The sequence below is a fragment of the Astatotilapia calliptera genome, chromosome 12 (genome assembly GCF_964374335.1).
Source record: "Astatotilapia calliptera chromosome 12, fAstCal68.1, whole genome shotgun sequence".
NCBI classification, from domain to species: domain Eukaryota; kingdom Metazoa; phylum Chordata; class Actinopteri; order Cichliformes; family Cichlidae; genus Astatotilapia; species Astatotilapia calliptera.
This window is the reverse complement of record NC_137433.1, coordinates 10,497,384-10,523,812: the sequence shown is the minus strand read 5'-3', so window position 1 is coordinate 10,523,812 and position 26,429 is coordinate 10,497,384. Positions and strand designations below refer to the sequence as shown.

General features: G+C 40.9%; 1 protein-coding gene across 1 annotated transcript; it reads right to left on the bottom strand.

Moving 5' to 3' along the window:
• Positions 1–360: 360 nt before the first annotated feature.
• araf (A-Raf proto-oncogene, serine/threonine kinase) lies at positions 361–25,875 on the bottom strand. The gene is made up of 16 exons (XM_026187774.2): positions 25,723–25,875; positions 23,990–24,227; positions 13,089–13,192; positions 12,219–12,321; positions 11,896–12,050; positions 9,491–9,589; positions 9,240–9,390; positions 9,120–9,147; positions 8,895–9,025; positions 8,569–8,771; positions 8,141–8,317; positions 7,927–7,973; positions 7,263–7,381; positions 5,576–5,707; positions 5,339–5,473; positions 361–4,774 (listed from the first exon to the last, which is right to left on the bottom strand). The coding sequence occupies exons 2-16, from the start codon at positions 24,098–24,100 to the stop codon at positions 4,634–4,636; spliced, it is 1,836 nt and encodes a 611-aa protein (XP_026043559.2). The 5' UTR covers positions 24,101–24,227; positions 25,723–25,875; the 3' UTR covers positions 361–4,633.
• Between the last annotated feature and the right edge of the window lie 554 nt (positions 25,876–26,429).

Below are 26,429 nucleotides of genomic sequence, written 5' to 3'. Positions count from 1 at the left end.
TCCCACAAAACGCTACGTCCAGATGAACACAATCAACGTTTGGAGATCAATTAACTTTATAAAAATAAAGAGCATAAACAGTGTTCTGTAGACTTCTGAACAATCTTGCTGTCAGATGACTTCCTGTTTATAGCTTGCCGTTTACTGATCTGTGGTGGAGCCTTAAAAATAACCACTTCCTCTTTTGACCCTGTTCAGCGAGTTTCCCTGAACAAGATTTCGTTTTAAGCTTAAGCGGGTCGAGAGGTCGTCGTTTAAAAACCAGTTAAATGTTTCACTTGGTAAGCTGATGAAACGAACTGTGTCCCAAAACAGACAAACAAGATTCCACTGATTGTATTGAAAGCTAAAAACAACAAGTTACAGATGAATTCATTTATTTCAAGAATAAATCCTGCATCATTACTGATCACAACACACACACACACACACAACCCTTAAGAAAAAAAATGATTTACATGTTAAAATAATTGTTCTCTTTGAAATCACAAAAACAGTAACAAGAAAACAAAAAAGAAACAGACTGTACACAGCAGAAAACACTATTTATTGCAAATTAACACCCCTGACACCTCAGAAACTATAGACAAGTACTCCAACTCACCTACAGATATGAAAAGACAATAAAATAAAATAAGAAACTACTCTGACACAGCTCTCATCCTCTGAAACAGTCGCAGTGCCTCTCTTCCCCCATATTATGGTGCCCCTTTGAGTCTCCAGATGAGAATCTCGTGTTTCCTGAAGCTGTTCAGGTCCACTTGAACAGAAATGTGGCACCTGTTCCCTCATCCTCCAGATGAAGACGTTCGGGAGGCATCCCCTCAATGTGAAACTGAGCACAAAATGGTTCAATAAGCTCTCCAAACCCACTCTACTTTTTACAGATGCACAGAAAACCTGGTCTGCTGACGTTATACCAAAGCACTCCTGATCTTATATTGTGGTTTAAAAAAAAAGTTTTGCTTTTTCTGAATGTTTATAAAAAGCAGCTCATTTAGAAAAAAAGAAAAACAAAGATTTCATTCAGCAGCTTCAGGCCATTCAAATACCCGTTAGTTACAGTTCCCTAAGTGTTGCTATTGTAGTGAAACCCCATGGACAACATCTTGCTTAGAGAAGAAGAAAAAAAAGAAAAAAAAAATGTTGACACCCATTTGTGCTCAGGATGTGTGAAAGCAAAGTTGCTAGAAATGCCCCTGCATTTGACAGAGTCCGAGTGAACAGAGGAGCCAACAGTACCGCGCCGAAACATACATTCATGTTGAGAATGTTTGAGAGAAAAAAAAGAAAGCGAGAGAGCGCCTGGTGCTGATGAACATTTCAAAGATAAACATTCCCAGTAAACATCTGATCCATTTCAGAGTGCTGTACTTGCAGATTAACATCTGCGATAACATCAATAAATAAGAAAGCAAAACAAAAAAAGCCCACCACAAAACCTCTCCCACACCCACCACATAACTGGAATGAGCATCAGTCAGGGTACCCAGCCCCTAGATTAACATGAGAATATTAAATTAGCAGTTCATTAGTGACAGACATCTGCATCAACAGGAGTTTTGCTTCATGTCTGTCACATCACCTGCAGGATTCACAGAAGCCTGAAACATCACCTCACACCTACTGCCTTCACTTGGGCGAGACCCGACCAGCAAGAGTCAATGCCTCAGAATACAGCACTGTTAGGACAGACCAGGAGGCATGGCTCCTGATCCCCTACTGTTAAGTCACCAAAATCACCACAGAGAGGGTTGCGTCTGTGCCCTTAATTTACTATGGATTAAATCTGCTTTGAGTGACTGCATTGTCAGGTCAACCTGTGAGCACTAGCCCGAAGATGCTAACAGTCCAGCTGAAGGAGAAACTAAAGGTTCTGTAGATATGACTATCGTTTCCATTTCTTTCATTAGTCAGTACTACAAATCTACAAAGGATTACACTGAAGAAGAGCAGTGGCTGATCTTCAGTATCCTGCTTTTTGTTGATGGCAATGAAATTGTTGTGGCTGATAAGCTTTAAGTAAAGATGAGTAAAGGCTTTTTAAGACAATATTTCCCCACCAGTATTACAATGAGCAAAAATGAGGGGCTGAAAGAGGGGCAAAAAGAAAAAAACAAATTAGATATCTATCTAGATATATCTATCTATCTCTCTCTCTCCACAAACCCCCAAAACAAGGCCACACACTATCACTGATCACCAGCTAAGGCTACTAGCTTTTAAACCAGCCCAGCTGAACCCTGAGCACATGCGTATTTCTTTGAAAGACATCATGAAGCAGGACCGAGCCACCTCGGTGTGTTACAAGCACAGAGGCGAGTAAATATTCAACTAATTCATCCATCCATTCACTTCCGCTTATCATTTTCAGGGTCACGGGGGGCACTGGAGCCTATCCCAGCTGTCATAGGGCGAGAGGCGGGGTACACCCTGGACAGGTTACCAGTCTGTCACAGGGCCAACACACAGGGACAGACAACCATTCGCACTCACATTCAAACCTAGTGGCAATTTAGATTATCCAATTAACCCATCCCCACAAGCTGCATGTCTTTGGACGGTGGGAGGAAGCCGGAGTACCCGGAGTGAACCCACGCAAACATGGGGAGAACATGCAAACTCCACACGGCCTGATGGTGGAATTGAACTCAGGACCTTCTTGCTGTGCGGCAACTAATTCAATCTCAGGAAAATAAAATGCAGGGCTTTCATTCATAACAAGTGAGCATCCCACCAAAGAAAAATCAACTGGATACAAGCTTAAAACAATCTCCTGGTGGGTAACATACAAACGGCTGGACGAGCAAACTAGACAACCCTGACATTTGTTCTGTTCTCTGAATACTACAGATTTTAATAATTCAGCTATTTCTTCAGAGTAGATTTGTGGCCATCACAACAGAGTTTGCACATTTGCCTTTAGATGTGATCTCACTTTTGTGAAAAATGTACACACCTCTTCAAGCCTAAATTAGAACAACTAATCAACCAAGGTTCTCACAGTTTTAAGGCATGCCCCACACCTATAGAAATATTTTGAGAATATGCGGACATGTGTGAGTGAACTATGGACGAGGGACTGCAGCATTGGAGAATGGACCTCTGGAGTGTGGAAAAACTAGCCAACACTGCTGAAGCTGTGTACCAAGCAATTCAATCTTTAAGGTGTACAAAACACTCACAATATGTAGCAGCAATACAACAAACCACTTAAGCCCATGTGGTGCAGAGGCTGGCACTCTGCTGTTCCTGCAGTGTGAGAGCTGTAAGGTGCGTGCCTCAACATGGAAACCTCAGTTTACACCTGGAATTGAAATGAGCCATCTGTTGAGCCCTTGAAACTACATCTGTACATTTCTAACAACAATGTCCTCTGATGACCTGACTAACATCTCACTTTGGAAAACATTTTGGTTTAGAAATGAATAACATCCACTGCTGAAGTATTGATCCTAACCATTTAGTCCCCGTGTTCAGTGGACTTGGAACATTAAAAGTATCACAGTGTTGCCTGGTAAGTGACACAAGTTAGGTGATGTTTCAGGACTTGAAAAGGGTAGAGGGGTGGGCAACTGCTTTTACTAAAAGTTTGTTTGAAACAGCACATTCTTAAGACTAAACACAGGATTTAAGGAATGGGATAACTTTCAAACCCTCAAACTGTAATTTGTAATGTTTAAATTTGGACATGCAGCCAGTTCTGCCAGGCCCTTCTCACTGACTTTCCATCCCCCCACAAACAGCATCAATGGAAACTTGATCCTCAGATGAATTTAGTGAATTTCAAAGTTCCTATTTGAAGAATATCTACCTGACAAGATACATTTATGTTTTATGTTAGTGAAAGAAAATATCTACCTCCAGGCCTTTCACTGCTTTGCTTCATGTACAGCAAAAGACTATAACAGGTTAAATGAGCAACTGGTATACATTTTTTTCCCATAAACTTCTTTGCATAGTTCAGTGTTCTAAGTTGCCAGGTCTTGTATAGATATTTGCAAGACCAGTAAATGCTGAAAGTCCACACTGGGGGCAAACATCTAACCTTTTACAAAACATATCACGTCAGGCACGTATTCAAAAAGAGTTGCTTTCAAATGAGTGGCGTTACATCTCAGGTCCCCATTCCATTTATGCTGTGTTACAGTGAAAGGGGCACATGCCCGCTGAGCATGGAGTATGTAAGTGGATCATGTGACTTGAACCAGTGGCTCCAGCTCCATGACTGATTTAAGTCCTCAAAGATCTGAATTAGACTCTTTTGCACTGTATGTGCAACCATGTGAGTTTCTTTAGAACAACTGAAACTCCAAAGCAGGTCTAAGAGCCAAATACAAGTCGAGATGTCGATTGACTTTCTCAGCTGGCAAGAGCAGACATTTTACACATGTCTACAAACAGAAGGTCTTTCTTTCACCTGATGGGCATGTGCGTGTCATTTGTTGAAGGGAAAAAAAAAAAAAAATTCACTGTCAGACTAAGGTTACTTCTACAGTCTGTTACTGAGTTTTGCTGCTGAGAGCTGCAGCTCCACAATGGTGGAGAGCAGCCAGCTGTGGCCTCTTTGAGGCACTGGAATGCTGTGGTCCTTGACAGGTTGGCGGCCTCTTTGCTGTGTGCTGTGGAGAGCTTAGAGGGGCATGAGCCTGGTGGTGTGGAACAGGAGGGGGTTCAGGTCCTCAGCATGGACAGCTCGATGGAGCGACGGCTCGGAGCGACTCCGCTCGATTTTCGGCAGCAAATCTTGCACCTGCTCAATGGACACCAGAATCTGAGGAAGGACAGAAATATTAGGAAAATTACAGACTAGTTTTGTCAACATTACGCAACTACATTGCATATGGTTTGGCAGTCACCTGATTTAAAGGATAGTATGAATTTACAGGCAACTACAATGACACGTCCATGTCCTGCAAATTATTTGTATTGAGCACTCCGATTTGCTTTTCCAGAACTTTCATTAAAGCATCCTGTGCAAGATTCCTCACTGGTGGCCTACAGTCCTGCTGTATCTTGCTTTACATCAAAAATTTCTCCAGGTCTTTATGTTCACCTAAATTCTTCCAAAAACAAATCCTCTTTAGATTGATACAGAGGAGTGGCTGTGGCTCAGGCAGTACAGTAGGTCAACTACTAATCGGAAGGTTGGTGGTTCGATCCCTACAATAAATGATCATCTTTCTGACAGAACCCAGTTGTCGCCAAAAGTTTTGGATAAAGTAAAAGTTTCAAGTTAAATTTAAAGAAAGCCCTTAGAATGTCGAGTCACAGGACCTTTTAACATTGCAGGATATTTTTTATTAAAGTGATAAACGATAAACCATACAAGACTGACCTGTGGAAAAAGGGGCCTTTCATCACGTTTAAACTTCAGGCAGTCGACGATCAGCCTCTTCATTGCTTTGGGTGAGGTACTATACAGCTTACTGAGGTCTGGAGACAGGTAACCACGTCCAACCATGAAGATTATCTGACAAAGAAAAAGAGGACCGAACAAGGTGAGCTACAGAACAAATGTAAGTATTACATCAAAGGTCTGAAGACAGCTTAAGAAACTGGGCCACAAGTCAACCTGGTCTCTGTTGTTGATATTGGAGTAAGGCAGGGTTCCTGACATCAGCTCAAACAGAACTACTCCGTAGCCATATACGTCTGACTGGAACGTGTATGGGTTTGTGTCCTGCATGCGGATCACCTCAGGAGCCTAATGAGAGGAGAGAGGAAAAAATGAATTAAAAACTGACAAAGAGGTACTTTAACACTACCGATTACACTAATTTAGCTTTTTGTAAAGATGTTGTGACTTAACCAGATTAGAAGCAAATACACTACAAACCCTTGTACATAAAAACTGCATGTATGGATATAGGGTCTATCAAATAATGTGCGTGTGACCTTTACAGTGTTTAAACAAGTGGATGGAAAACTTCCAGGGTTCCAATATACAATGAAAAACCATCATATTTCTATTATTCTGCTTTACAGTTAATGATACAGATGTGACTTGATGTTATTTACAGTAATCACTTTTCAAGAAAAGTCGTCAAACAAACAATATAACTTAACCTGTCAAGACTCAAGATGTACACAGGTTATAAAGGACAACATTAACATGCATCGGTAATAGTATGCATCAGCCGCTCATTTTGCAAGTATCAGCAGCTGAAGAATGACATGATGTAAAAGTATTACTAAAGATCAACAATTTCTTTACCAAAACTGTTTTTTTGTGGTGTGTGGCACCCAGCACAGTCAGAACCTGACATCTCTTTGGTGCATGATTTCAGTCAACTCCACCAACTTGACTGACATGTGGCACTGTGACATGACACAACAGTCCCAATAGAAAAAGGAACCTGCCCAATGAGTGCTGTGGGAAGCTGGATAATCAGCCAATTGTGGCCACGGGCAGGATCAACACTGTTGCCAAGCTAGAACCGAGGAGTAATAACACTAATGACCGACACTGCAGTTTGTTATGTCTGTCGGCATAGCGACGTATCAGTGGGGACTTAAACACATTAGATTTCAGACAGAGCCATTGGTCTTTAGTAACTAGTTAGGAGGGAAAAAAGCTCCCTCGTAGAAAACAATTTAAGTAAGGGCAATGTCAGACTGAAGGTGAAAGAAGACACAGCCACAGTTCATGTACGGGTGGCTGTGGCTCAGGTGGTAGAGCAGATCAGCAACTGATTGGAAGGTTGGTGCTTCGATCCTTGGCTTCCCCAATCTATATGTCAAATATCCTTGGGCCAAGATACTAAACCCAAGTTGCCCTCGGATGCGTTCATCGGAGTGTGAATGTAGATTAGTTTGCACTTGTGTTTAGAAGTGCTTATGTGAACGGGTGAATGAGGCATGTTGTATACAGCGCTTTGAGTACTCCGGAGAGTAGAAAAGCGCTATATAAGAATCAGTCCATTTACCATGTAATCAAGAGTCAAGTTAAATGTTCTAGCTGCTGCCATGTTGGATTTTTAAAATCAATGTCACGAGGACAGGTGGATCCGACTGGCAAAACAAGAGATTCTGTATGCTGAACTTAAACTGAAATTTTCAAATTTAATAGGACTTGAAACTAGCAATTTAGCCCAAGAACTCATCTGAAACAGAATTGAGTACTCATACAAAGGAGCAGAGGCTCATTTTGCTCTAGTGTTCTATAAAACCCAAAATCTTTTCAAAAACTGCTCCCCCTACTGGCCTTAAAATGTCATATAGACTCTGAGCTCTACAATAAACATGTTAAGTATCCTTACCATCCAGAGAATGGATCCGCTGGGTTGTTCTACCTGCTGAGAACCAGTCCATCGAGCCTTCACTGTAGCCAAGCCAAAGTCACCGATTTTAACAGTCCAGCCCTCATGGAGAAAAATATCTGGCAGCAAATCTCAGAAAAATACAACAGACAGCTGCTGGACGTTTTCATGGTATCAGTTACTGCATAAACATTTCACAAGAAAGAAGTTATAAAAAGTGAGACTGACAGAGGAAACTACCCAAAGTAAACAATGGGAAACAAAGAAATGTCCACCTGACAGTGTGGAATGACTCGACAAACTCAAATTTAATACCTCAGTTTCAAATTCAAATGTTTGTCCCTGACAGCAGCGATGCACCGTATCATCTTAAAATTGGCCTCTTCATGAAAACAAGGGAGAGGTGTCTTCAAGGTAAGAGTCAGCATAGAGTTTGTTTCTTGTGTTAAGAGTACTGACACATCACAGTTTTAATGGTTTGGCTGCTCTGTATATCACTGTCTATTAAAAGGAAATGCTTTTTGTGTGTTATTAAACCTTTAATAACTGCAGAGCATGAGGCTCAAATTAGCACGTGTGATTACGGGTTAAAAAGGTACAGCTATCTAAACTCAGAAACACACAATGACTGCACTTATGTACACCATGCACAAGAGAAGGATACTGTTTGATTTTAGATCTCGATGAATTATGTTCTTTGCATGAAGATAACTGAAAGAAAAAGCAAAAAAACCCAATTTGAAAACTAGTAAATTAAATTCATGGGTGCCAAACATTTGTATACAGAATGAGCTTCTTGCACTACAAAAAGACTTTATGTCTGCTACTTGGCCTGACTAAGTGATGATGGTGAAATGGAATATTGCAGCAAGTCTTACTCCATGCCCTGTGCTGTCTGTCTGGCCACATCAATGCGACGCACAGTATCAAACTTGCTCTCTAAGACATGCAGATGGCGGTACAGGCTGCTGCCTTCACACCATTGTGTGATGATGGCAAAGTTGGGCTTAGTCATGAAGCCCATGAACAGCAGGATGTTGACGTGGCGGGTCTTCCTGTAGAGAACAGAAATAGTGAAACTTAGAAATTCCATTACCTCATCCGCAGTCAGAAAGTTGTAGTCACCACATTGTTAAGAGTTAAATTAAAGTGCTATAACAATGTGAACTGGTGTTAATAAAACCAGTTTATGCAGCATTAATAATACTAATATCATTATCATTATTAATAACTCCACCACCAGCAGCAGTTGTGGAAAGATTTGTGCAAATAAAACCAAGTTAAAGTCATGTAAACCACTGCTCACCGCAACACCTGCATTTCATTTTTAAAGGCTTGTAACTGCTCAGGCGTTGGCTCTTTGACTTTGAGGATCTTGATTGCCACATCTCCATGCCACTTTCCCTTGAAGACAGTTCCAAAGGAGCCAGAACCTATTCTCTTCTGGATGTTGACTTCTCGAGAGTGGACCTCCCAGTAGTAACTTGAATCTCTGTTGCCTCCTCGGTGCTGAAACAACAGATTGACTGTTAAATTTGTTAAAAAGAGATAGCAGTTCAATGCATTCAAAGGTTGCCCTTGTGAATATGTAAAGTGACCAGTGGCCTGTGAACAATGTTAAAGACACCCTACCACTTTCTTTTTGTCATCAGAGGACGAGGGCTTGCGCTCCCTGGGTTCCGAAGGGGACTTTGGTGGCTTCTTCCCTGGAGAGCCAAAAGAAGAGGGCGGGCTGGTGGAGGGCTTAGGTGAGGGTTCAGGACCTGCAGCAACAAGAGACAGCACAACATAAGTGTCATACATAGAATAACAAATGTATTCTAAAACAGAAGAGAGGGGGAAAAATGGAAAGCATACCTATTGTGTTGTTGAACTTTAGTGCTTCCTAAGAGGAGATATGCAACAAAGTTATTTTGATGAATACACAGTGGAGGTGACAATCCTTCAAGCAAAAGCAAACAAGCAGCCAACACCGACCTCTATAATCATGGCAGAAGCAGGGTCCAATGTGCTGACCATATGAACATTGGGAGTAGATGTGGAGCGATGCCTCTGTAGAGACTGACCATCTCCGCCTGACATGGGGAAGTGAAAGGTTGAGGACGGGGATGGGGACAGGTGGCCCATTCTGAGCAAAAAGAAAGAAGGCCAAAATTTTGATTAAAATATACATTTCACAAAATAAAGCAATGCTGCAATTTTGATAGAACGCCATCTGCCCAGCTTACCCAGAAGGCTCTGGGGTTAAGGCTGGGTTGCTCTGCGTGGGGGAATTTTCTGGCAGTATTATCTGTGGGTATCCATCTGGGCAAGGACTGGGATCAGAACTGGACATAGGATTGAAAGAAAACAATTAAACAATATCACAGAAGTTTCATACTATTCAGGCTCCAATTATGTGCAAAATTTCTGTTATTTAGTACTAAATAATTTAGTAAGTGCATATTTGCACCGTTTTTTTAATGTCAAGTCTGAATCTGATCATCTAGGCACATCACAAAAAGATGGTCCGTATATCTCCATTTTTCCCTGAAACTGTTCTGAATTTTAAGAACTTCAGGTGTTTTAATTGTTTTTCAACATCATTAGGGCTGGGCCATATCATACCGTTCACGTTAACACTGGTATAACGTTCGGCAACGATAAGAAAATGAAATACCGCGATAGAATATGGGTAAAACTTTGTTTTTTGTTTGTTTGTGCCTTTGTTTTCATACGCACATGGTGGAAAAAGCAGGGCGGCGACGGAGAATGAGAAGGGCGAAAGCGGATCGTTGAATAAAACGGATGAACCAGAATTGGTTTGTAAAAATGCTGCAACTTCAGTGGTGTGGCACTGGTTTAGCTTTTGTCTGTCAGATACACGACAAAGCACTATTTTTGGTAGCGCATGCTAGCGGGCCGTCGTTATTACCGTGTTTTTTGGAAAATACGGCACTTAAAATCAATCCTTTGATTTTTCTGAAAATCAACAGTGCCCCTTATAATCCCTTGTGCCTTATGAATTCTGGTTGTGTTTACTGACCTCGAAACGATTTTATGTGGTACACGGTGCTGGAAAAATCTGTCAAATGTTTTAGTACGACTTTGCTAAGCTACGAACCCGCACCGCTTGATGGATTGTTGGAGCATTATGGCTATCGTAGGTAGGAGCCTCGGAGTGATACGTACTGTGCGTCAACATAATATTACCGTATTGTGTGTGTATAACCTCTTTCTAAGTTTTGTGGATATTATACATGGTTATATGTCAGCCAATTTCCACTGCCTTTAACTTTAACTAGAGAACGCACATAAACAGGCAGCTGTTTTTTTTTTTTGTTTTTTTTTTTGTTTTTTTAAGTGAAAATAAATTATTAGAGCAAAAAAAATCCAATCAAAGTTGTGGAGTTGTAAAGTATTTTGTCTAGTGTCAATTATATCGTTATCAAATGTATATTGTGATAAATATTTTTGGTCATATCGCCCTGCTCTAATCAATCAGTCCCAATAAAGTTATTTACAAAGACTAAAGTAAAAGACTATTTTAAGAGTGCAGAAGGAAAATTACAGTGTGTAAAAATCATTAGATTTTAGTAGATGGCAGATTGCAGTCAACTAAATGTTGTTGTTGGGATTTTTTTGGTTTTTTTAACCCTCCCAATTCAAGTTCATAATCCTAGCTACGTTGGCTCTTCTAGGAGAAACGTGTTAGTCAGCTAAGACAGTGAAAGAGGCCAATATGAGTTGAGTGAGTTGTTGAGGATATCCTGAACTAAGGAGCTCGGAAAGAAAAACGTCCGAACTTTGAGTTTCTTGGAAGACGTTTCACCTCTGATCCGAGAAGCTTCTTCAATTCACAGCTCCTTAGACGACAATGACCAGGATGACCAAGAACCTTCACACACATATCCTGACCTTTTCTTTTGTAAACGCTGCTGTTAGCATTTAGAGAAACTCTCTTTGAAGTGGATCCAACATTGTTGAACTTAAACATTTAGCGGACAAACTCCTATACACAAGGAGAATACACTCAAACTGTTTATCAGAAGGAAAGTGTGATTTTTAGGACACTGCAGTCTAACGTTAGCTGGCCAACTCTTATAACCAGCCGTTTAGTTGGCAGTCAGCTGTCTGGAGTCTAATTACAATAAGTAATTGCAATAATATTGGGAATAAAGAAGCATGTTTTTGCATGTTTTTGTGTGCTAGAGCCTTGACTGCAGTTCAGGAGATGAGGCTTGAGGTGAAGAGGATGAGGTGGAAATGAGGAAAGAGCATTTAAAAGCCTTTTGTGATCTTTAAAGGCTTACTATGTAAGCCTTTAAAGATCACAAAAGGCTTACTATGTATGTCTCTACATAAAACATGATTAACCAGAATACAATGTTCATCTCAGCCACTGTAATCAAAATTACAGGGCAACATGGCAGCTATAAAAAACACAACAACTAACAAATTAAAAAAACAACAAAAAACTGTATGGCCTGTATGTCGACATCATGTTGCAAAGTCTGGAAAATATCGTCTGAATCCATAGAATTGTGGCCCTCCTTAAAAATAGGACTTATTTTCCAACTAGCCACCTTCTCTTGGTGAAATATTACCAGCAAAGCATCTGGTACAGCCAACGATAAACACTACTCCAACTCACCGCTCTCTTATAGTATCCATGTCCACACACACGGTGGGGACCTTGCTACTGCAGTGTTGGTGAAACTTGTAGCCACATGTCTGACATCTGAAGCCATTGAAAAGGAACTTGTGGCAAAAATCACAGTAAGCCAGCTTGAAGAAAGTTTTGCGTACCTATACAGATAGAGTTCATGAAATTTACTTTGCAGTAATAACATTTAAGACCATCAAGGCTAAAAACAGCAGCAATTCAATTAGAGTATCACAGGCCAAAAACGTATGAACAAAAGGTATTTCACATAAGCTATGAACATTTTATACACAGGTATGTGAGATACTTACAAAGTTGTGCATGGTCAGGGGAATATCATCCAGGACCTCAACTAAAAGCTCCTCTCCAACTAGAGGAGTTATGTCTGTGTCCCAGTCCGTCAGTCTTTTTCGACTAGAGGGGCAAAAAAAGGAACATTTAGAAGCAATTTAAACACTCTTTGTACATATCACCAATATTGAAACCCCTTTCAAGGTTTAAAATGGCTAAGATAACAAAAAAATAACAACGGAGAGGTCTTCATTATCCTAATTGACCAATGCACTTAATTTGTATATCAATGAGTTTCTCAGAAATGTCAACAACTGTTTATGGTGCGAGAAAACAGTTTACAACTATGTTGAAGCATCAAAACTGCTAAATTACAAATTCTACCTTTAAGCTGTTGAATGTTCACAGACAGCTAGAGTAAAATTTTTACTTTCATTCATTTTTCTCTTTAAAGTGGATCTTTCATGGTCATTTCCAACTTTTATCCTGAGATTCTACTAGCGTAGCTAAAGTTTGAACAGAAGGTCAGTGATTCTTTCCCTTTGTTAAGACTGTTTTAATATTTAATGAAGCATAGGAATGTTACCCATCGTTACACAGGAAACCCTTCAAATGCATTATGGTAACAAAAAAAAAAAAAATACACAATGAATAATTAATTGTATATTAGTTGTTTATCAATGCATATTGACTTTTCTACCGTTTCAGCCTTTGAATCAACTTCACATTACATCTTCAGCCTCTGTTATATACATGTGTTTGTCTAACATGTAGTCTTGTGACAGCTGTTCACTATTGCCTCTCAGAGTTTCATGTGGGCTAAAAGGAATGCAAAGTCATTTTCCAATATGATGTGAGAGGACGTGGCACAAACAGCAGTGCAATCTTACCCTCCTAGAAGGCGAAATACAGCACAGCACTCTTGGCTCAGGCCTCTCACTTTGAGCGCTTTATCTAGAATCTCATGCACAGTCTGTCCTTGGCGGACATTCACCTGAAAACAGAATGCCATATTTGAATACGTGTGACTTTGACATGACATTCTCTGATCACACAGGTAACACTTGGGTAAAATGGCAGTAACAAAGAGCATCAATTTTGACCATACAAGAAACAAACATTACATTAGATGATGCAGGTTACTGTTCCCATTATGTGTTTAGGAATGTGGAATGTAAAGCTACATGTAAATGTGGCTGAATATGATTCTTTGCTTTCCAGCTTTTTCTTCATGCTGTAAGTGGGAAATAAATTCCTCAGTCTCTGTCGCCATCTCTCTCATCTCCCCTTCCCTAGTTAGAGGTGCACACAGGAGAACAAACAAGAAAGACAAAAAGGGGCATCATGTCTCTTGTCTGAAGAGCTGCAGATGGGAGGAAATACCATGAGCAAATCAACCGTTCTTTCTGTACCACACACCTAAAGGTTTAGAGTAATAGTGGGTGGATTGAGCAGAACTAGAAGGATCTGTACCTCTCAAGAATCAGGAAACGGGCAGGGAAAATCATCACAGACCCCTCACACCCTGGACACAGACTTTTTGATCTGCTGCCCTCTGGCAGACGGTACAGAAGCCTGCAGACCAGGACCACCCAACATAGGAACAGTTTCTTTCCCCTCGTCATCTCCCTTCTTAACAGTTGACCTGTCACACTGCTCCCACTGCCAGACTGCAACTGCACCTTATGTACATTCTGTAGTAGGGCTGCCACGATTAGTCGACTAGTCACGATTACGTCGACTATCAAAATCGTCAACGACTGATTTAATAGTCGACGCGTCGTTTGAAGCTTTGTAAGATCACAAAAGACGCAGGAATGAGTAGTAGGATTTAAGAGTGTAATAACGGACTGAAACAGAAGAGGGCAGCACTGCATGGATGCCAGCTGCCGTTAAACCCTGAAGAAGAAGAAGCTGTGTCCCAGAATTCATAGCGCAGCCCAGCTCAATTTCCAACAACGGCGGCAGCTAGTTAGTTTTAAAATTACTCTTATTATTCTTTTCTGGGTCACAAAATAAACGTAGCTGTGTAAACCTCAAATATTTGCTCAGTTTATCAAGACGCCACATATTTTCAAAAGCGCGCCGACGTTTTCGGAGACGTCTGTTACCCACTAGCTCGATAGCTAGCTAGGCTCACTAGAGCCCGTGAGAACACCGGACTCCCGGCAAATCGTTTTCAAACCCACCGCCTTCTTTCGCTACTCGGGTTAAACATACATAAGTCACTTAGATAACTTAAACATGTTATTGTTTGGCTTTTTTTTGTATTTTATTTGTTCCTGAGTAAATCGGTTTGGCTGAGATTAAAGTTATAGTTTTTACACAGCTGAATAAACATCAAGCAGACAACTGCTTATCAGAAGTGTGAGATGCTCGAGAATATACTCCGGTGTCCTGTTATATTTTAGATAGCAAGGAGCAGACGGCTGAGTTTATTAAACTCCACGGAAACAATCTGCAAATTTAATTAAAATTTTATAAACTAACATCTTGTCTTTATTTTTAGTTAGCACATACCTTAAACACTTAAAGCTGTAAGCTAATGATAGTTATATATGAGCAGATGCTGCTGGTGCAATATGCTGTACGTTTTACGTCCAATGGATGATGATCTGATTAGTCGACTAATCGCAAAAATAATCGGTGACTAGTCGACTATCAAAATAATCGTTTGTGGCAGCCCTATTCTGTAGTATTCATTCCACCTCATTTCATTTCTGTATTTTATGTATACAAGTTTAGATTCGTTATCTATAGTTGTTTACACAGCTTTGTGTATGTATGTGTAATGTGTGTATATAGATGTGTGTGTGTGTGTGTGTGTGTGTGAGAGATTTACATTGCTGTGCTTGAGAGCCACCATCTACCAGAACCAAATTCCCTGTATGTGTCTGCACATATACTTGGCCAATAAACACGATTCTGAACTAACCTTTTTCAAAATGAAACGAACTGAACTACATCCCGACTACCGCTTACACATCTGGGCGCTAACTTAGGCTGAGACCCCATCTAAATGAACCTCTCCATAAAACCTTTTATTTCAATAGTCACCTGAAAATAAAAATAAAAATATCTACTGAATCACCAGCCAAATGTCATTTTAAAAAATAAATATAACTTCAATTTACACATCATTATGGCTAGGGCTGCTCAATTACCGTAATTGTCGGGCTATAAGCCGCTACTTTTTGCACAAGCTTTGAACCCTGCGGCTTTTAGTCAGGTGCGGCTTTTCTATGGATTGTCCATGAGCGGATTTGTTTTGTTTGTTCCGCTGTTGTACGGCACTACGTTGCCTGGCGGAAGGATCGGGGTTCAAGAGTGGTATGTTGGTCACATGTCCATCCGCCAGGCAACGTAGTGCCGTACGAAGTAGCACGAAAAGCAAACTTCAAAGTAGCGCTACGCGTTCAGCGGGAGGTGTGGATGACGAGCGGCGATAAACTTGCGAAAAGCAAGTTATGCTCAACTCCACCATTGGATTCTGACAGCGTGGAAAAGTGTGAAAACATCCACGATCACCAACGGATTTCGAAGGGCTGGACTGTTGCATGATGGAGAGGAGGACACCGCCACGGCCCTTCTGAGGGTGTTCGACTCTGAAACTGACAAAGAGGATTTGTTTGGTTGGTTTTGAAAGTGACAACGAAGGAGAGAAGCGGAGAGTGAATGACGAAGCCATCCTGAGCCTGTTTGTATCCGACACTGGAGAAGAGGACTTTGGTGGTTTTAGTGCGCAGGAAGAAGAGAAAGATGGTGGTGAATGACTGACTTTTCTTCTTGTTAAAACAGTGTCACTGCACCTGAGCCTAAAAGGTAGTCCGAATCTATTTTTCTGGTGTGCTGTAGGTTATTATGTACTACATTTGTTACTCATTTATGAAGCACAGTACATGTTTCGTACTTGTAATTACCGCTACTTGTACATATACCTAAAAAGTTATGCAAATATGCACCCATAACTTGTTTTTCAAAATATTAATAAAAGTGATGTCTCCAAACAGCCGTCTCTTTCCTGACAATTCGCTTTGTGCATATTCTCTTACATATGATGAGTCAACATTGAAACACCTGCGGCTTTTGGTCAGGTGCGGCTAATGTATGTACAAAACAGGATTTTCCCCTGATTTTAGCTTGTGCGGCTAATATTCCGGTGCGCTCTGTAGTCCGGGAAATACGGTAATCGAATTTTAATCACGATTACGATCTGGGCTTTCAACGATCATTAAAAATGACTGAGCCGATTATTAGCCCCTCCCTCATTTATCCGCGACACCTTAAAGGCCGGTCCGTGAAAATATTGTCAGGCATAAACCGGCCCTTGGCGCAAAAAAGGTTGGAGACCGCTGATTAAGAGGACCCGAGGGAAGCTCGAAAAGCTCGGAAAGCTAAGCAGAAGTTATTTGGAGAGGAGAGTGACTGCCGTTGGTTGAAAAGAGAGGTTAAAAAAAAAAAAAAAAAAAAACTTCAGTGGTGTTGTACACTATTTTATATTATTATTTAAAGTCATTATTCAATACATTGTTATTGTTAACCCTTTAAAGCCGGTCAGAGCAGCATGCTCCGTTTTGTGTAACTATTTTTAAATCCCTGTAGAACCTGAACCGTGTAAGCTAGCGCAATATTTTTTTTTTTTTTGCATATGAAACCAGAGGAGTTGTACTTGCATCTTATGCCATCAGGTTGTCCTCGGTCACGGTTTCCTTCCACATATAGCTTTGCAAAAGTTGCATAAAAAGGGCTTGCAGGAACAAAAACATAATATTCCAGAAACACGCTTTGCCGATCCGATCAGCTGTTCGTAACACTTCCCACATTGAAACAGACGTCAGCGCGAACTATCGCATGTCCGCCATTTCCTGCCCGAAACCGGAAGTGACATAATTTTCGCGGAAAATGTAGTTTTTTACTTGTAGGCTTTAAAAGCCTATACTGGTGTTTTTATAAGTCATGTTTGACTTTTCTGAATAGTTTCTGGGATGCTTAGAACTCGAAATGCACTGCTGGAAATAGTTTATTTTGATGCACATGCTGTTTTCTTTGCAAATTTGCATCATAGGATTGTTTTTTTCGTTTTTCCTGCAGTGTATCTCCAAAATAAAACTATGAAGACACTCAAAATAGATTTCCTGTTGTTGTAAACTATTTTTTGCAACTTTTTTGTATTTAAAGTTTTGAGGGATAAACCTCTTAAATTTCTCCAAGTAGAAATATATGTAAAAAACAAAACAAAAACTATTTTCAATTTTTTTGTAGTTTATTGCACTTTTTTGCAATTAATGTAGTTACTATGGACTTAATGCATACATATTATTAAAATATGGGCTATAACAGTTGTATAGAAACTTGAAATGCTCCCACAAATGGCACTACAACATGTAAAAAAATAATATAAGCTCTGGCGGACTTGGTTCTATAGTAGGTCGTAAGGGTTAAATAAATATCGTCAAATAATCGAGATCTCAATTTCAGTGAAAATAATCGTGATTATCATTTTTGCCATAATCGAGCAGCCCTAATTATGGCATTAATTGCTTGGTTGACAGAGCCAACACAATCAACACCTTTGGTTATCCCAATGAAGAAAAACCAATTACATTTTTAAAAAAAATAACAACAACACAGCACTTCATATTATCTCAAAAAGTAAGAAAGCACCTTCCTACTTGTCTGCTACAATAATATGTAGTGACATACCCTTGCCACCACACATGTGGAACTGTCAAACGTCAGCTGTGTGCTTATGTTAGCACATCACAATTGGCCAATAGGTTCTCTCATTTTGTGGCTGGTTTGGAGGCAGGGACTCAATAACCAACCTCTTCACAGTTACTCAGTTCTTCCCTACATTTCTATTCGGGACTGAGTGTCATGTCTCTCCCTTATAATGTTGACTAGTCACGATTACGCCGACGACTAATTTAATAGTCGACGCGTCATTTGAAGCTTTGTAAGATCCCAAAAGACGCAGGAATAAGTAGTAGGATTTAAGAGTGTAATAATGGACTGAAAAGGAAGATGGCAGCACTGCATGTACAAGGATGCCAGCTGCCGTTAAACCTCAAAGAAGAAGCAGTGTCCGTTATAGCAGCTGCGTCCAAATTCAGAAACCGCATCCTCCTGTGCCTGCATTTGTAGGCCGATTACGTTACAGTGACACGACGAAGACTGTCCAAATTCGAAGACTCCGACAAATGCAGCTGACAAATACGCCCTTCATTTCCCCAAATTTGAAGGATGGGTCGGGTGTATACTTTGTGGCCCAACCCATCCCAGAATTCATAGCACGGCCCTGCTCAGTTTCCAACAATAGCGGCAGCTAGTTAGTTTTAATATTACTCTTATTATTCTTTCTGGGGCACAAAATAAACGTTTAACATATTTTCCAGGCAAGAATGTAGCTGTGTAAACTTCAAATATCTGCTCAGTTTATCAAGACATCACATATTTTCAAAAGCGCTCTGACGTTTTCGGTAGGGGTGCAACGATACTCGTATCGATATTGAACTGTTCGATACAGTGCTTTCGGTTCGGTACGCATATGTATCGAACAATAAACATTTTTTAATTTATTTTATCAACTTTCCTTCTGATGATGCTGTCTGTGTTGAGCGCTCAGTGGATCTGCGCTCAACAGTGCAGCCTAGGCGGAGTAGTCGAACGCAGATTCACTGAGCGCAGGGCAAGCTAGCCAGACAGAAGTTAAGCTCTCCTTGCAACATGGCAAACTGAACCTCCCCCACCCTCATTCAGATCTGGCGTTTGGAAATATTTTGGTTTTCATGTGAAGTATGACCCTGAAGGTAAGAGCGTCATGGACTAAAGTAAAACAGTATGTTGGATGTGCCACACAATGCTCAATTACATGGGTGGGAACTAGTGTGTTAGCGCAGTTAGCTCGTTAACGTGTTGGCAGTCCAGCCCCACGCACGGGGCGATCGGCGGTAGCTCGTTAACGGAGATTTGCCGTGTTGTGGCGTTAACGTCATTTCAACGAGATTAACGCTGACAGCACTAGTGGGAACACAACGAATATGACTGCACATTTACGCCGACATAATCCTAGTGCAAAATCAAGTGGAAGCAGACAAAAAACAACAAGCACGCATGCTACAAACTTTACCAGAGTAAACATTGCACTCTATTACATTTTACACAGCTTTTTGGGGACGCAATTTGGGTTGTACATTTAGCATTCAAGAATATACTTTAATACAATGCACATGATTCTCCTTATGGGGACCTGATATGTTTAATATGCTGCAGAGAATATAGTCCAGAAGAAGCGTATAGTATAGCTTTTATTTTGGAAAGAGCCATTTCTCTGTAATAAACTCTCTTTTCCAAAGATGAGTGATTCCTCAATCAGATACAGGGCTCGCAAAATCACTAGCCCGACGTCCTGGGGCTAGCGATTTTTCCAGTCGGGCTACCAAAATCTATCTCTGCCCTGCCCGTCGGCCTATCATAGGAAGGAAAAATATATGTCAATGCTTTTGCATTCTTTCGGAAATGTAGCTGGGTAATTATGTCATTGGCATCGGTGAGCCACTGTCAATATGTGACCTATTGAAATCGCGTTTGAATTTGCGCTTGTTTTTTTGCTTTCACTTTGCAATCGCGCGAACTGTGTATAGAGAGCGACAGCACTCATTGGTGAGTGATAATAATTTGCGCACCAACTACAGTGGGGCAAAAAAGTATTTAGTCAGCCACCGATTGTGCAAGTTCCCCCACTTAAAATGATGACAGAGGTCAGTAATTTGCACCAGAGGTACACTTCAACTGTGAGAGACAGAATGTGAAAAAAAAAATTCCATGAATTCACATGGTAGGATTTGTAAAGAATTTATTCGTAAATTAGGGTGGAAAATAAGTATTTGGTCACCTCAAACAAGGAAAATCTCTGGCTCTCACAGATCTGTAACGTCTTCTGTAAGAAGCTTTTCTGTCCCCCACTCGTTACCTGTATGAATGGCACCTGTTTGAACTCATCATCTGTATATAAAACACCTGTCCACAGCCTCAAACAGTCAGACTCCAAACTCCGCCATGGCCAAGACCAAAGAGCTTTCGAAGGACACCAGGAAAAGTATTGTAGACCTGCACCAGACTGGGAAGAGTGAATCTACAATAGGCAAGCAGCTTGGTGTGAAAAAAATCAACTGTGGAGCAATCATCAGAAAATGGAAGACATACAAGACCACTGATAATCTCCCTCGATCTGGGGCTCCACGCAAGATCTCATCCCGTGGGGTCAAAATGATCATGAGAACGGTGAGCAAAGATCCCAGAACCACACGGGGGGGACCTGGTGAATGACCTGCAGAGAGCTGGGACCAAAGTAACAAAGGTCACCATCAGTAACACACTACAACGGCAGGGAATCAAATCCCGCAGTGCCAGACGTGTTCCGCTGCTGAAGCCAGTGCATGTCCAGGCCCGTCTGAAGTTTGTCAGAGAGCACATGGATGATACAGCAGAGGATTGGGAGAATGTCATGTGGTCAGATGAAACCAAAGTAGAACTTTTTGGTATAAACTCAACTCGTCGTGTTTGGAGGAAGAAGAATACTGAGTTGCATCCCAAGAACACCATACCTACTGTGAAGCATGGGGGTGGAAACATCATGCTATAGGGCTGTTTTTCTGCCAAGGGGACAGGACGACTGATCCATGTTAAGGACAGAATGAATGGGGCCATGTATCGTGAGATTTTGAGCCAAAACCTCCTTCCATCAGTGAGAACTTTGAAGATGAAACGAGGCTGGGTCTTCCAACATGACAATGATCCAAAACACACTGCCCGGGCAACAAAGGAGTGGCTCCGTAAGAAGCATTTGAAAGTCCTGGAGTGGCCTAGCCAGTCTCCAGACCTCAACCCCATAGAAAATCTGTGGCGGGAGTTGAAAGTCCGTGTTGCTCGGCGACAGCCCCAAAACATCACTGCTCTCGAGAAGATCTGCATGGAGGAATGGGCCAAAATACCAGCTACTGTGTGTGCAAACCTGGTAAAGACCTATAGTAAACGTTTGACCTCTGTTATTGCCAACAAAGGTTATGTTACAAAGTATTGAGTTGTATTTTTGTTATTGACCAAATACTTATTTTCCACCCTGATTTACGAATAAATTCTTTACAAATCCTACCATGTGGATTCATGGATTTTTTTTCACATTCTGTCTCTCACAGTTGAAGTGTACCTCTGGTGCAAATTACTGGCCTCTGTCATCATTTTAGGTGGGGGAACTTGCACAATCGGTGGCTGACTAAATACTTTTTTGCCCCACTGTATGTCCTCTGACATCGTCTTATCATTTGTTAGCTTATTATGCAAACATGACAAGTGAAATCTCCCGCAGCAAGCTTAAACATGTGAGAGCTTGATCGCGCAGAGAATCGCTGAGCGTTATGTGAGTGCCTGTGTAAAAGCAGCAGTATATATATTTTAGTTCTGCTGAGCCAAATAAGACAGGTCAGGGTGAAGAAGTGACAGCCAAAGAAAAGCTTACTGCAAAACTGAAAAGTTATGACAAATCAGACTATAAGGCAAAAATAAAGTGCAGCTTTATGGTTTCATGGACAAAGAATTTCTGTGGCTGCAATATGACGAGCTAAATAACCAGGGGTGCACATAGGTGGTCCGCAGGTGCGCATTCGCTGTCAAAATAAAAAACGCGCACAAGATAAGAAGTTGCAACGCGTGTTTGCGTACATAAGATTTTCTGGAGGAGGACAGACATTTGTTTAGAACTCTTAAAGCAATTACTTTGGTGTTCCTCCACCTCCAAACAAATGTCAGAAGGAGTGCGCGTATTCTTGGAAAAGTGGTTGCAGGAGGTGAGCTGGCTTCAAACAAATGATGAACGCACAGAGATGTGGAGCAGAATGTGCCGTGAAAATCCCACTCTAGCGGACAAAAACAGTGCCTTTTATATGGACGCAAACGCGCGTTGCAACTTCTAATCTGGTGCGCATCTTTTATTTTGACAGCGAATGCGCACATGCGGACCACTTATGTGCACCCGTGTAAATAACAATGTTCTGCCGGGTGTGTCGTTGGTTTTCCCTCGATTTCTGAGTCGACAAGCGCCTTTGTTACTGGCACCAGTCATTTTAAGAAAGGCCCCCATTAGAACCCATGAGAAATGAAAGAAATGCATTACTGCTTAGTCTGCAATATCTTTCCCAGAACAAAACACCAATTGCAAACTAAAAATAAACCTGAAAAATCTGTTTAGAACAGCGTACTATGTTGCAAAGAGTGAACTACCACTGGCAAAATTTAGCAGTCTTTGCAAACTTCAAAAAGCAAATGGCCTAGATCTTGGTTCCACTTGCCTCTTACCCGTGACTTCAGTGGAAATTTCAAATTCAGGATCTGACAGACTGATTCATGTCCTACACAGTTCTTACAAGTTCATAGAAATTTCTGTTCAATTAGAACCAAGTATTTGAGTTGATGTTTGTAATTTTTATACAATGTTGTAATTTGTGTTTCAACAATTTTTTGATTAATGTTTTGTTTCCTTTACAATATTATACTTTAATGTATAATATTGTAAAGGAAACAAAACATCAATCAAAAAAAATTGCTCTTTTTTTTATTCTGGCTACTTAAATTTATTTTGGGCGAATTTTGTGTATCGTTGCACCCTTAGTTTTCGGATATGTCTGTTACCCACCAGCTCGATAGCTAGCCGGGGTTCAAGGCTCACTAGAGCCGGTGAGAACACCAAACTCCCAGAAAATCGTTTTCAAACCCACTGTGTTTGGCTTTTTTCAGTATTTTATTTGTTCCTGAGTAAATTGGTTTGGCTGAGATTAAAGTTAGTTTTTACACAGCAGAATAAACATCAAGCAGACAACTGCTTATCAGAAGTGTGAGATGCTCGAGAATATACTCCGGTGTCCTGTTATATTTTAGATAGCAAGGAGCAGACGGCTGAGTTTATTAAACTCCACCGAAACAATCTGCAAATTTAATTAAAATTTTATAAACTAACATCTTGTCTTTATTTTTAGTTAGCACATAACTTAAACACTTAAAGCTGTAATCTAATGATAGTTAGATAAGAGCAGATGCATGCTGGTGCAATGAGCTGTACATTTTACATCCAATGGATGCATGATCTGATTAGTCGACTAATCGCAAAAATAATCGGTGACTAGTCGACTATCAAAATAATCGTTTGTGGCAGCCCTACCTACCTACTGCTAATACTACACAGATTTAGCACATGTGCTCATTATTTGTACAAAAAAGGTCCAGCAGAGAAGGGAAAAGCTCAGTTTGATGTGCTTTGGAAGGATCTGTACAGCTAGTAAAACTCACCTGTAAACACTGAGGATTTAAAAGGAGAATGCTCCTACATGAATCCCAGAGATTCATGTTGGATAATGCCATGAACACAGTGTCCTCTACACTGCCACTCATATCACTAAATTTAACACTGACATAGTGACAGGACTATGCAACAGCTACGCTTCAGTGTATGAAAACTTGACATCTAACAGGAATTACAAGTCAAATTAAAGGACGATGGTGGCAGGCACCATCTGAGAAACCTGATACCAACTGTCCAACTAGCTTACTCATTAGCACATTCTGAAAGATGTCAAACTGCAATTACAGTTACAACCAACAGTGATGGAAGATTTTTTCTCCCTCCTACAGAAGTGTTAAATGTCAATTGTTTTCTATCAAACAAGGCACTTTTTATAGTTACAATGTTTAATATAAAAAATGTCACTGGTCAAGACAAACATGGAGAAAAGTATCTCACCACTGTCCTCTGTTTGTTGGGGAGGTAGACTCGGATGGTTCCTCCACCTCGGGGTGGATCCTCTGGACTGGTCTCCCCTGAGGAGGAGTAGGAGGAGGAGGTGGAGGACATGGTGAGAGGCAGGAGGGAATTGGGGGAGGGCAGGGGGGGAAGGGAAGACACAGTACTTGGACACCAAAGCCTCAGGAGAGCTTCATGCACAGTGGGGTCCAGAGGAGTTTTGCCCTTTACCTAGAACCTACACAAACACAAAAAGAATATGAAAAAGTGCACATAGGTATGATAAAATTGATAACACACAGACTTTAACTACTTTTATAAACATTAATAGGTAATTAATGTTAGAAGAATACTACAAATACGTTTTTGGTCGCTCTCTTTAGGGGTTGTACAGCAGAAAATCTACCTCCGATAACCCTTCCCTAGCATCCTCATCTATCACACGAACCCTCTGTACCCCTCTCCTTCACAACATCCCCAAACCTTCCTCTTTTCCTCCTTGTCTAGAAGATCAGTCTTCAACATCCTGTGTTCACCATCACTCCTCTGCACATATCCAAATCAACTCAGCCTTGGCCAACTTTGTCTTCAAACCGCTCAACCTGAGGTGTCTCTTGGATGCACTCATTTCTAATTTTGTCCATCATAGTCACTCCTAATGAAAATGTTAACGTCTCCAAACTATACATCATAGCAGCTCTCACTACCATCTTGTAAACACCTTTCAATCTTGCTCCTGTCCTTCTGTCACGAATCTCCCCTGGCACTCGTCTTCCCCCTCTTTTACCATTTCTTTTGGATAAAAATCAATTAAATTAGTAAGAGGGAGTGCTATTTTCTGTCTCAACTACTGTACAACACGCTAGTAAAAACTTTAAAGTTTAAAAATCACATACTTTAAAGTGTTGTTGAAAATAACAGTTGTTTGATTAACCCAAACACTGAAACCTCGCGAAAGCTTTTTCCTGAGTTTTGAATTGTCCCATATACCGGTTAGCTTGTAATCCAGTGGCACCAACAACTAAGGTGTTCGCAAAGTGGCCTACAGGAGCAAGAACTAACTTTTTCTAAACGTTGTAGCTCATATTTGAGACCGGGCGAGCTTGGAATTAACATTGAAACAAACCGCTGACAAACAAAGTTGCACATTTGGTTAACAGCCGAAAGATGCTAACGCTAGCTCATATTAGCCCGGTAGCCTAGCATGGGATTCGACTGCCTTGTAAAATGACATTTCGAGTTTGGGGAAGCCATGTTCCTCTTGGAGCGCGAGTTAATTGTCTCCGGCTAACTAGCTGACTGCCTTTCAAGGTAATTTGTAGTAAGGAGGTGCGAAGCGATATAATAAAAACATAATTCCTACAAAGCAAAGTAATCAGAGTTTTCGGAAATTCCTCTTCGCTCAACCAGCTAGCAAACTAGCATAGCTAAGCATTAGCATTAGTTGGAACGGGAGAGATTATGTGGCTGCTTCAGTCACTAGCGCAGTTTACAGTTAAAAGCTTTAACGCGAGTCCCAGCCTGCTAAGGTTAGCAAACTTAGGGGTTTTACCACGGCGTCAGGCTGGTGCCTACTTAAGAGTCTCTTTTCAGATATGCAGCGAATAATTTCCTTGACATGCTCAACACAGGACGGTCCAGATTGTGCTATGCAGTGCTTACGGTGACAGCAAAATCTCCTTTCGTCTCAGTGTTCTGAAACAGTTGGGATAAATAAAAAGTTAAACTCGTACCTGTAACGGCCATCTTGAATTCTCGCAATCTGGAGGCGAATCTGTCAAGAACTTCAGGGGAAAGCGGAAAAACTCCATAAATGCTCTGTGCTCATTGGTCAACTTCTGTAGGCGCGTTCTTTCATTGGACAGAAGCTGCAATCCGAACGGTGGGAGCTGCTGTGTAACGACACACATGTATACTACAGCAAGAGTATAGACACCTGTGATTATTGTTCAGCGTTAAAACCGGTGGAAATGACAAATGTTAATCTGTTTTTTAATTATATTTTGATCACGAGTAAATTAATTAATTTAAAAAACTGTTACAAGATTGTACTAGGGTTACTGACACAAGTATAAATGCATACTAGTGCACTGTTCAGACACTTGACACATATTTGCGGATGTGTCATTTTGGCAAATTGGTACTGAAAAAAGGATGAAAATCTCTGTGGTGAAATATAACTTTAAGGAGAGAGAGACAAAGGGTGAGAAAAGAGAGGAAAAAAGCACACACAGGCGGAATACATGTTATGGTTTAATCTGAAAGAGACAGGAGACTGTAGTGGCAGGGGAGAATGTAGTTATGGTAGCAGTCTGCAGAACGACTTCAGACATCAAAAAGAGGAAGTGAGCAAAGGCAGAGGCAAGACACAGCAGGTCCAGCTGGAGGTGGCAGATGCGAAGTCGAGGATGCGAAGGTTTTCACTGGAATGATCAGAGTG

Coding starts and splice junctions, on each gene's coding strand:
- araf (XM_026187774.2), bottom strand. CDS start 24,100: ATGTCCTCCACCTCCTCCTCCTACTCCTCCTCAGGGGAGACCAGTCCA. Junction 9,590..11,895: donor ATGGATACTATAAGAGAGCG/GTGAGTTGGAGT, acceptor TCCTATGTCCAG/TTCTGATCCCAGTCCTTGCC. Junction 9,026..9,119: donor AAAGTTCAACAACACAATAG/GTATGCTTTCCA, acceptor TTGTTGCTGCAG/GTCCTGAACCCTCACCTAAG.